Consider the following 12,258-nt stretch of genomic DNA (forward strand, 5'->3'; position numbering starts at 1 on the left):
CTGTCGATTAATCGCAGTTAACTCATGTCATTAACTCCAAAAAATTAATCATAATTAAAAAAATTAATCGTGATTGATTGCAGTTTTAATCACACTGTTAAACAATATAATATAAATTGAAGTTTATTAAATATTTTGGATGTTTTTCTACATTTTCAAATATATTGATTCAATTACAACACAGTACGAAGTGTGTAGTGCTCACTCTATATTATTTTGATTACAAATATTTGCACTGTAAAAATGATAAACAAAATAAATGGTATTTTGCAATTCACCTCATAGAAATACTGTAGTGCAATCTCGTTATTGTGAAAGTGCAACTTATAAATGTAAATTTTTTTGTTACATAACTGCATTCAAAAACAAAACAATGTAAAACTTTAGAGCCTACAAGTCCACTCAGTCCTACTTCTTGTTCAGCCAATCGCTAAGACAAACAAGTTTGTTTACATTTACAGGAGATAATGCTGCCCTCTTCTTATTTACAGTGTCACCTGAAAGTGAGAACAGGCGTTCGCATGGCTCTTTTGTCTCTGGTATTGCAAGGTACTCGCATGCCAGATACGCTACACATTCGTATGCCCTTCATACTTCGGCCACCATTCCAAAGGACATGCTTCCATGCTGATGATGCTCATTAAAAAATAATGTGTTAATTTAAATTTGAGACTGAACTCCTTGGGGGAGAGTTGTATGTCTCCTGCTCTTTGTTTTACCCGTATTCTGCCAAATATTTCATGTTATAGCAATCTTAGATGATGACCTAGCACATGTTGTTCGTCTTAAGAACACTTTCACTGCAGATTTGACAAAATGCAAAGAAGGTACCAAATGTGAGACTTCTAAAAATAGCTACAGCACTCGACCCAAGGTTTAAGAATCTGAAGTGCTGCCCAAAATCTGAGAGGGACGAGATGTGGAGCATGCTTCCAGAAGTCTTAAAAGAACAACACTCCGATGCGGAAACTACAGAACCTGAACCACCAAAAAAGAAAATCAGCCTTCTGCTGGTGGCATCTGACTGAGAAGATGAAAATGAACATGCGTCGGTCTGCACTGCTTTGGATAGTTATCGAGCAGAACCCATCATCACGGAAGCATATCCTCTGGAATGGTGGTTGAAGCACGAAGGGACATATGAATCTTTAGCGCATCTGGCAAGTAAATATCTTGCAACGCTGGCTACAACAGTGCCACATGAACGCCTAGTCTCACTTTCAGGTGACATTGTAAACAAGAAGTGGGCGGCATTATCTCCTGCAAATGTAAACAAACATGTTTGTCTGAGCGATTGGCTGAACAAGAAGTAGGACTGAATGGACTGGTAGGCTCTAAAGTTTGACGTTTTATTTTTGAATACAGTTATTTTTTGTGAATAATTATATGTTTGTTAAGTTCAACTTTCATGATAGAGTTTGCACTACAATACTTGTATAAGGTGAATTGAAAAATACAATTTCATTTGTTTTACAGTCCAAATATTTATAATAAAAAATAAATATAAAGTGAGCACTGTGCACTTTGTATTATGTGTTGAAATAAAAATCAATACATTTTAAAATGTGGAAAACATCCAAAAATATTTAAATAAAAGGTACTTTATTATTGTTTAACAGTACGATTAATCACGATTAATTTTTTTATTTGCTTGACAGCCCTACTTTTTTCACTTTGCCTAATTATTCATAGTGTGCTTATTATCAATGGGTGGATATTTTCATTACAATGTGATTGGCATGCTTAAGGTTATGTCTACACTGCATGCTTTTTTCGGCAGTTTATAGAGTACATATTCAGGTAGCCTTCCAAGCACAGGTATAAACAGCAGCGTTCAAGGTGGGGCCTGGCTTAGGCAAGTAGAGTAAAGACCCGGCTGAAGGGTGCGGGGATATACCAGAGTACATGCTCTTACACAGCTCTCTACTCACTCAAGCCAGGCCTCCCCATCTACATTGCTATTTTTAGCAGTGTATTGTCCTGCTGCTGAATCCCTTCCCCAGTGCAGTTAAAGACTCTGGCAGTGGAGAAAGGCTCTGCATGCTCCCCGCTGCTGGAGCCCTTCCCTACCGCAGTGAAAGGCTCTGGGAGTGGAGAGCTGCTGAAGCCTTTCCCCATTGCCTCCCCTCTGCCGGAACTTTCACTGACATGTAGCTACACACCTCCGTGTGGATGCAGCGTGTAGCTCCAGGTACGCTACTTGCCACTGCCAGTGGTGTGGAGTGTAGATGTTACCCAAGAAAGTTAAGTATCAATTAGCTTTACAGTAGTTTGGAAAGGTCTTTTTCTTTACATGTGTACCACGTGTTAATACCACAGGTGAAGTAACTTATGAAATGGTCACGTTGGGCTCTCTCTAACTAAAAGCAGATAATGGGATCATGTTCACTGCCACATCTTATCTGTATTTGTGGTTATCTTAGTTTCTTTGGAAATTGTAGGAGACATTTAAAATATAAATACAGAAAAATAATTGACATGATTGTTAAGTCACCTCCTAATTGTCGACCCGTTTACATATGAGAAGAAAAAAAGTGACCTTAGAGTAGGAAGCTCAGATTGGTAAATCCCTAATATCCTATGCAGAATGACTAAGGGAGAGAACCTCCCTTAAGAAAATAAAGAAGAAACAAGAAGGGTTTGCCTGTGCTGAATGATGAAAATTAGAGAACAGATAGGATTTGAAGTCAGTAAGGTAAGGTACTTGTTAGGTGTGAACAACTTAATTCATAAGTAAGACAGTAGCTCAATTGGTTTTTGCACACTAAACTCCTATGAAAATGGCTGCTGTTTTTTGGTAGATATATGCCTTGTGAGTGCAAGGGACATATCAAAAAGAAATAAATGTAAGTCAAGGAGGAAGCATGGGTTGATTTAGTATGAAATGACCCTTGCATGTAATTGTATTAATGCTTTTTTAAACTTTATGTAGCACAATTTACTACTGCTTAGAATGAATGAAAAACACATTTCTGTTTTGTCATGGGAGGAACCAACAAAATGAAAAGTTGTTAACATTATTGCAACTAAAAATCTTCAGACCAACAAGAAAAGTAGCAACATCTAATAATTAAAAATAAAAATGTTTGAACTTTTTTATAGCTCCGTGCTAATGCCCTGATCAAACGAGGTAGTATGTATATGCAGCAGCAACAGCCTTTGCTGTCCACTCAAGATTTCAACATGGCTGCTGATATTGATCCTCAGAATGCAGATGTTTACCACCACAGAGGACAGGTAAGAGCTGTACTGCACAGAGTTCTACCTAATTCTTTGAGTTTAGATATTTGATTAACTTGAACTAAAGGAAAAATACAGAACAAAAATTAATACATTGTTATACACACTTGATATAGTGCATGGCAAAAACTGAATTCTAACAATAATAAGCTTGCAACCATAACATTAAATCCACTAGAAATAAAAGGGAGTAAGTGAATATGCATATGGTAATAGTTAAATACATAGGCAAAACTCACTAAGACTAAATGGTTCTGTTCACAAGTTAGATCACATTTTGTTTGTTTAATACAGATTGTGGATCTGAACTGTTGAAATAATTTAGCATTGCCTACCTTGATCATGCTAAACAAGAAACCCAGTTCTTTTATTACTTATGAGAGGAATGAAATTTCTGTGCAACTTGACTTCGGAAACAAAATAAATGCCTGGCGAATGAAAAGGAAGAATCTGAACTTGGTTAATTATGTGTTAGAAGATGTGTTTTAAAACACAACTTTAGAGAACTAAGATTATATTGTTAACCTCCAGATAATCCATTAGCATCAAATGAAGTGAAGTCAAGTGGCTTTGGAAAACCAAGCAGAGAGCATGTGCAACATGAAAACCCACAAAATCTGTGCCAGAGGATTAATGCAGACAACCAGCATCAGAAATAAGAAAAAGGATGTGCAGACCTATAGGCTGTATGCTTACATTTGAACAGTTGTGAATGAAGCCAAAGTTCAGTTCTTTGACAGCTGTTTGGTACATTCAGTGCCAGGGACTTTCTTGAAGATCATGTAGGGTTTAGCCACAGTTGTAAGACTGAACAAACAACCTCTTCATATCACTAACTAGAACAACTAAAGAAATCTTGTTTAAGCATATAAAACACAGATTAAATGCAGAGTTAGGATTTATTCTCTCTCCTTAGCTGAAAATCCTACTTGACCAAGTTGAAGAGGCTGTGGAAGACTTTGATGAATGTATTCGATTACGACCGGATTCTGCCTTGGCACAAGCACAGAAATGTTTTGCATTGGTAAGTGTTGTCCTGTAATTTTTGTGTCTGTGTTTTTGCTGTTTTCACTGAACTTGTCCGGTTTTATTTTTTTATTTGATTTCCCATTTTCATTTTAAATGAATTGAAAAATCATGTATCAATACATCTTGCAATCCTTTGATATCAAATTCAAGAACTAATACAGAAAACTTTTTATTCAGCGTGGGAGTATTGTTCATTTGGCCAATTTTTTTGTATTTGGGCAAGTACCTCATATCTTATGATATCAGTATTTTTAAAAGTAGCCGTTTATTAACATCCTGTAATAAAGCAATAGAAATTTTTTCTCATTAATCACATCAGATGCAGCTGTTCTTTATTAATGCAACTGGAAAAAACAAGACAGTCTTCTAGAAGGGGAAAGTATCTATTTCAAGCAAGCGGATACTCCACCCATATGAGAAACTTTGCAGGGGAGAGCTGGCATAATGGGAGTAGGAAGGGATCCAAACCTTCTGGAAGGAGGGAGGCTGCTGGTGGCTCCCAGACTTCCCCATCTTCCCCAAGGTCCATGCCCCTGGATGGTTGGAAGTGTGGCCAACTCCTACAGACACTGACTTAGCAGAATGTAGGCACGCATACCACTTTGTGTAATTTGTTTGTAATGGTATTAAATTTCATTTAAAACTCTCTCAGGAGGCTGATTTCCTGTCCTGGCTACTTATTTTGTTTTCTTATGTTTTTACTCTGTTCTTTAATAGTATCGCCAAGCGTATACTGGAAATAATCCTTTACAAGTTCAGGCAGCCATGAAAGGCTTTGAGGATGTCATTAAAATATTTCCAAGGTGTGCTGAGGGTTATGCGCTCTATGCTCAGGTGTGTTTGATCTTATCTCTGTTATAAACTAATTCTGTTTTACTCAGATTAAAAAAAAGTACCCTAAGCAACTAGAATTTGGCATCGCTGTATTAAGTACACTTGTTTATGTGGTTTCCATTGTAAGAAAGTATGACTGGAATGAATAGTCAGTTGGCTTTACGTTATCTGAATGCATTCACTGGTACTCTGACTTCAGATAGGTAATGCAGGTGGGGAGCCATATAGAGTTCCTATGACGTTTGTGCGTTTTAAGCAGCAGAAGTCACTGAAGACAAGAATTCTTAAGGACGGGGTACAGCTCACAGCCTGAGACTTGTGCTCACTGGTTTGTTCCTCACATGCAGTACAATCAGAACAGGTCACTGTGGACCTGCAGTTAGGCACGTTGTGATCACTGATCTGTGTGGTTAAAGCTCTACAGCATGTTTCTGAAAGGGCTGATGAACCAGAAGACCAAAAACAGTGATTTTTGGAAATTAAGAATGGTGGTTAACTTGTGCATGTGCCTGCCCCTACCTGTAATGAGACCTCCAAGTGGGGAGGGAATGGCACCCACCCAGTTTTAAGTAGTTCTAGATTTGCTCAGTGTGTTGGTTTATTCATTTTTTTAAAAGTCTCTCTTCTCATGCAGGCATTAACAGATCAGCAGCAATTTGGTAAGGCTGATGAAATGTATGATAAATGTATTGACCTTGAGCCAGACAATGCTACTACGTATGTTCATAAAGGGTATGTATTATTGAGTCACTATTGTCTGTTACAGTTAAGGGACTGTCTGCATTTATAGCTAGCTCCTCCCCTGAAAGTACTTGAGTAATTTCAAAGTTAGAAAAATAGTATTATAATTGGCTTTTTTTTCCAACTAAAATGTAAATCGAACTGAAATGTCAGTGTTTTCATTAGCATGAATTCCAAAAGGCATATCTGCTTGATATCAATGTAAGAATGTTAGTTTACAAATCTTAAAACTTCTTTATGCAGTAGATAATCACTCTAAATTGGAGCTTAATGCTCCAGATATTCATATTGACAAAAACAATTTGTGGTTGATCCTCCTAATGGAAAGAGTTCTATACACATGAAGAGGAGATAATTTCTCTTTGTTGTCCTTAAACTGCTGACAGTCTGTTATTTAAATGACTTTTGAAAGTGTCATTTCATATATGAAGTGAAAATTATTGTCCACCCTACATAAGGAACTCAACTATGTTTTTTTTACATGGGATATTCACTTCCCCTAAGATAGACAGGACTATGTATGGGATATATAGAAATAAGTCTGGTCTGTAATTGGTATGTCTTTTTGCAGTTTACTTCAACTTCAATGGAAGCAGGATCTAGACAAAGGCTTGGAGCTCATAAGCAAGGCCATCGAAATTGATAACAAATGTGATTTTGCATATGAAACTATGGGAACGATTGAAGTGCAAAGGTAACTTTTTAAAATATAGTACTTTCATTTGCAGAGACTAAAGCTGTCAAGTTACCTTTGGAATTATAGTAATTCAGTAGGTTTCTCCATCACTCTTGAAAACTTCTTTGTATTGGAGAGGAGCTCTGAACAATAGGAAGCTGTGGGGCAGGACCCAAGAGTTACCTGGTGTAAAGTTTGGGAAAAATTCTCCCTCTCCCTGGCATTTCACCATCTAGTGACCCCATAAACTCCCCCAGAAGTTTGTGCTATTGAGATAAGAATAGTGTCTGGAGTAACCCTTTTTCTGTAATTGATGTAGTGCAGGTTTCACACACTGCATTCAAGGAATTGCTTTCCAGTCATGATTCAGCCTTTAACATTTACATGCCGAGTGTGGGAGGAGCAAGTTAAATACAAGGGCCATCTTTTATACAGTTTTTGGTGGGCAGATAGATCAGCTGAGGTTCAGGTGATAGGATTTTGTCAATTAGGGTGTAGTAATGTGGTGATGAAAGTTGTTTCTTAAAAATAACCTCTCCACACCCCTTGGCGTGACCTTCAAAATATCCATACCTACGCCTATGAAAAGCAAAAAAGACTGCTCTGCTTAGTGAACTAAATTCCCATCTACATGTCCCTTCTTGCTCTTCAAACTCATTTCACATCCATGACTAATAGGCATTCCCTGTGTTTCTGTTAAACCACAGTTCTGCAAGTAATATCTCTTGATGGGAGAGGACTCCTTAATCCATGCCCTTTTCCCCAAGAAGCTCGAGCAGACTAGGCTCCCTGGCCCTGACTAACTCTTCTTAGAGGTTGAGGGTTGTTTCACCTCTCTGGGACTATTTTGCCTGAAATTCCAGAATAGTCTAACTAAAAACTGAGCAATCAGGTTGAAACTACTTGCAGAATATCTAATCATAACCTTGGCAGCTAAGCCAGATACTCATGGGACCCCTTTGGTTGAGTTTCAGTAAAGAGTTCTTGTCTCCCCTCTGACCAAGCCTATCAGTCTCATCCTCTGCCCTCTTTCTTTCTGTCTTCCCTTCTAAGCCGTGTCTAAGAATCAGTGTGTCTTAGTGGTAAGGGCACTGTATTGAGAGTCAGGAGATCTGTGTTCTAGTCCCAGCTGATCTATTGGCCTGCTGGGTGACCATGGCAAGTCACACTGGCGGGCTGTGCCTCAGTTTCCCCATCTGTAAAGGGGGATAATGATACTGACCTCCTTTGTAGTACTTTGAGATCTACTGATAGAAAGTGCTACATAACAACTAGTATTACAACTGTGAAAATTCATTATGCTGGGAAAATGTGAAACAATTTTGCTCTTAGTATGGACAAGGACAGTTAGCTGGCAACTGGCTAGGACCTCTTACAGTATTTTACCTGTTATCCCTTCCTCCAGTTATTTGAGTTTGTATCCCCTTTGCAATTCTTCCAAGTTCACAAACTGACTTGGTAAAGACAAAAGAATAGCATGTTGGAGTAAATGTTTTGGGCAGTGTAGATTCTGACAAAGTCCATGACATACGTGGGCATCAGAAAAGCAGACAGTTGTATTTTTTGCCGGGAATAATTTGCAAGCAGTTTTGTTCAGAATAATTAATCTGCGTTACTTGAGCCACCATCTTGATTAGAAGGCCACTACTAAGCTACTTCAGTACAAGATCAAAACATTTGCTTTTATGGGGCGACAGAGCCCATTTCCTCAAGAACATGGATTGAAAACTTCTCCGTGGCATCCCCCTAAACTTCCCCCTTTTGGCATGTCATAGAGTCCACTGAAAGATGTTCCTCCAGATGATGTAGTTGAGTAATAACAAAGCTAGTTAAATCTGTGCTGTCCTGCATCAATCATGGAAAGTTCTTGTCTGAAAACTTCAAAACATGACCCGTAAGACAAGTGTTTCCCTCCCCTGTGTTGTCTTTGGTTACCAAACTTGCTGCTGCGTTTCACTGGTGCAATACCTGTGGATTGGTAAACTCTCTGGGAATAAAGGTTCTATAGAAATGTAAGATGTTATTTAGTGTCTTAATTTGATGATGATCTGGTTTATTTCAGAGGCAATCTGGATAAAGCCATTGAAATGTTCAACAAAGCTATTAACCTGGCCAAATCTGAAATGGAGATGGCCCACCTCTACTCACTCTGTGATGCTGCCTATGCCCAGACAGAAGTTGCAAAGAAGTATGGACTGAAACCACCAACATTGTAAAGAAACAATGGGGGGGAAGGGAGAGAATGACCTTTTAAACGTAAAGTTGCCCACTTCAACCTAGCCTTGAAGACACTGTTGCAAACGATGTTGAATGGTGGAACTTAGTTTTTTCCCGTTCGTGGTGTTGTCATTTGTTCCATCTGTTAAATGTTTAGGTGTTGTGGGAGTGGCTGTTCAAGGAAGTATGCTGTGCTGCGACTTGTTCCCTATGCAGTGGAACCAGCTGTTCCACTTACCAGCTTACCAGCTGTTAAGGGAAATAAAACAAAGTTGCAAGGGAATAAAGGATATTTTGGCCATGCAAATAAAAACTTTAATTTTTGGGTGGTGATGTTGTGGGCGATTTTTGTTTTATCAAAATAGAATTTTACAGCATGTTTTCCTGTTGATTTTATAGTTAATAATAGTGCTGTAAAATAGGTTTCTTTTATATGCGATTAATTTCTATGGGTTGACTTTAGTTTTGCAAAAACAAAACTTAATTTACAAAACTATTTAATTGTAGGGATTTTTAAAAAGCCAATAGATGTGAAGACAAACCCTGTAAATACATCCAAGCATGCACAATCTTCCCTTACAACCTCTTCCACCCTCTGCATAACTACTTAGAAATGGTCCTGTGGCAGCTATTAAGAGGTTACTTTGGTAGTCCTTTCCTTCTCCCCAAAAAGCACTTGTGTACTATATTTGAGAGCTATTTAAAAAAGCTTTCCACGTAAAGCATGGATTATGCTGAAAAGGAAAACGCCCTTTCCTTCTACAGTTGTCCTCACTCTAATGCCAGTGGAAATTGTTCAAAAGTTTCCCAGTGCTGCTGTGAATATTTCAAGAAACCGAACGTACTGCTGAGACTGGAACTGCCAAGGTACGGTCGTGTCTGAGTTCAAACTTGGGACTGTTCAGACTTTTGGCCTAGATGTAACAGATAATATGCTGTTTAAATTTCAACTCAAGAAATGCATACATCCTTGTTCTCGCCAAGTGTTTGTAAGTACCTATTACAGGATTGGATGAGAAAATGAACAAAGCTTAGTCTGAACTGCCCAATAATGGATTTGGATTTAATTTTTTTTGTTACTTAGAAAACCATATTTGCTAAAACTACAAATATTCTCTACAAATAACACAGTTGTTCAGTGAACAGCACGTTCGTTCTGATTGACTTTTTCTTAAAACACTAGTATAAACGAAGTCTTCCTCTGGTTAGGAATTGTAAAGGGGACTGTAGATGCTGTTCATTACTCTTTGGAACCAAAGTCAGTCAATGATGGTCTCCCACTACCTTCATGGGATGTAGGGCGCTCTTAATATCTTGCATCTCATCAAATTTCATACCCTTAATTTTGGGTCTTATTTCCACCCCCAAAATATATGCAAATCTGTGCTGATTTTCTAATCTGTCATTTAAAGGAATGAGCTAACCAAGTGCAAAACTATCAGGCACTAACCGCTAGGTCTGGCATCTAATGGGCAAGCTGTATTTTTTTTACCTCAGCCTTCCTGTCTTTCCTCTTCCCTCCCAGCAATTGCTCTGAATGATGGGACGGAGGAGGGCCTGGAAACACAGTGGCTTAATCCTCCCGTTTACACATGATTCAGGAAGTCATTTGCTCCTGAACCAGTGGTGCCAGTGTGGAATGAAAGGTGGTTGAAGATGCAAGCAGTCTCAAAGGACGCTGCATTAAAGAAGAGCACTGGGCTGCTTATGAAACTTTCAATCCGTGTTTCTGTTAATTGAAAACAAAAACATGCCCAATTCTCAAAAACGACTCCTGAGCTTGACCGTATCCTGTTGTCCAGCAGGGTTTCTATTTGCATGGCCTTATCTACTAGAGACAGGTATTCCTCCTCCTCTTCCTCCAAAAGATTAAAGAGAAAAAAGCATGTGGTGCCTACCAGCATTCCACCTCACGGACTATTGCCTCTTCTTCAGGTAGCTGAAGCTGCACTGAAAGCTGCATTTGTCTGTAATTTGTTTTTGTAAATGACTTATCACCTGTAAAGTCACCAAATAAATATTACATTCAAATCTCTCTCTCTCTCTCTCTCACATAATAAGGCCAGGTTTTGGTGGAAAATTACTTACCTGCTAAGTGGAAGTTATACCAATCGAGAAGTGTGTTTTGTGTAAACATCCGTTTCTGTGAATCTAGGAGGAACTGATTCTAACTAATGAATATTCAAAACTTCCTTTTGTCTTCTCCCCATTTCTCCTCCAAAAATGAGTGGGATGAATAAACAACCCAACCTGTGACATGCTCAGACACAATGTTAAGAACTTAACATGAGGAAAGGCCATCCAATCGCTAGTGAGGAAATTGAGCAGTCTGTGTTCCACTTACAGTCACACCCCCCACTCTGCAGTTTCTGCTCAGAATCCCAATGATAGCATGCTGTAGGGGTGACCCTTAAGGATTGCCTTAAAGCCAGGAATGTAAACCAGCTTTTAAAAATTCCTGTTTTCCATAGTTGATTTAAAAACATAATTAGGGAAAGTGAGCCACAGATACTGCAGACCTTAATGCAGGGTTGGTGCACCTGGTACTGTGAGAAGCAGCTTCCCCACATGTTTCTGCCATGTAGCTTAATCCTGATCTTGTAAAATCCCTGCTATTCTAGTTCTTGTGCAAAGAGTCTTAGAGAAGCATGCCAAATAAATAGTTCACAAGGTGCATAAATGGAGGTTAGGAAGAGATCATGCTTCATTTGTGACTTAAATCAGCAGGATTTGAACCCAGGTTTCAAAGGTGAAGAACTAAGGTAGGCTTCCAAAACTAAATTGTTACTATTCAACAACTGGCCTACATATTCTATTGGACTGGTGAGCGAGAGCAGCTGAATCGCTAGGGATAGCTCTGCCCAGACCTCCGAACAGTGCTCATACCAGCTTTCCTGCCTTCTGTCTAAATGCAAGATATTGCCCTGTTTTCTGTCATTCCTAAAACTACTTTTTCCTGGCAGCTGAACTTGGGGGAATATGCTGATCCTGGTGCAGTGCTGGTGGTTTTCTATATTTGTAGAATTCTGAAGCATATGTATATGATACAGCGCCTTAATAAAGTATTAGTGACTGCTTTAACTCTTAAATAGCGTAAGACTGGTATGGGAAGGCTTTTTTTTTTTTTTTTGATTGTGTGAAAAGCCAGAAATATCCAACCCCCCCACACATCACACTGATATCCTTTTGAAATGGCTGCAATGAGCCACAGCAAGAGCTGCTGGAAGAAGGTTGCCACCTGCTCAAAACTGCTATATTTGAGCCTCAGCTATGATCATTTTGTGACCTCTATCAAACTGAGAACTGTTATTCCAGTTTGGCTCTCTAGGAAAATTGTCCCTGTCTCTCTGTGAATTTTCTCTTTATCCTACTACCAGATGTAGATTTCACTTTACACTTGCAAAACTAAGAATTAGGCGATGTAGAATCCTGCTTCTTTTAATCCTCTAAAGGTGAAAAATAAACTTGAGTTTACATTCTGCTGCTTGGGAAGCAAAAAAAAACCCCCAAAACCTTATGCT

The 12,258-nt window shown here is 38.7% G+C and overlaps 1 protein-coding gene across 2 annotated transcripts in view; it reads left to right on the top strand.

Annotated features, from left to right (window-relative positions):
• The window catches only part of TOMM70 (translocase of outer mitochondrial membrane 70), a 29,499-nt gene extending 18,733 nt beyond the window's left edge, over window positions 1–10,766 (top strand). Inside the window, exons 7-12 of one of the 2 annotated variants that reach the window (XM_037908317.2) lie at window positions 3,103–3,237; window positions 4,157–4,264; window positions 4,987–5,103; window positions 5,738–5,835; window positions 6,416–6,538; window positions 8,583–10,766. In XM_037908317.2, the coding sequence (XP_037764245.1) occupies window positions 3,103–3,237; window positions 4,157–4,264; window positions 4,987–5,103; window positions 5,738–5,835; window positions 6,416–6,538; window positions 8,583–8,736 (735 nt within the window). In that variant the 3' untranslated portion in view covers window positions 8,737–10,766. The remainder of the gene's footprint in view (window positions 1–3,102; window positions 3,238–4,156; window positions 4,265–4,986; window positions 5,104–5,737; window positions 5,836–6,415; window positions 6,539–8,582) is intronic. The other variant, XM_037908324.2, reaches the window with a different exon arrangement.
• The last annotated feature ends 1,492 nt before the right edge of the window (window positions 10,767–12,258 follow it).

The sequence above is a fragment of the Chelonia mydas genome, chromosome 1, assembly GCF_015237465.2.
Source record: "Chelonia mydas isolate rCheMyd1 chromosome 1, rCheMyd1.pri.v2, whole genome shotgun sequence".
Classification (NCBI taxonomy): Eukaryota; Metazoa; Chordata; order Testudines; family Cheloniidae; genus Chelonia; species Chelonia mydas.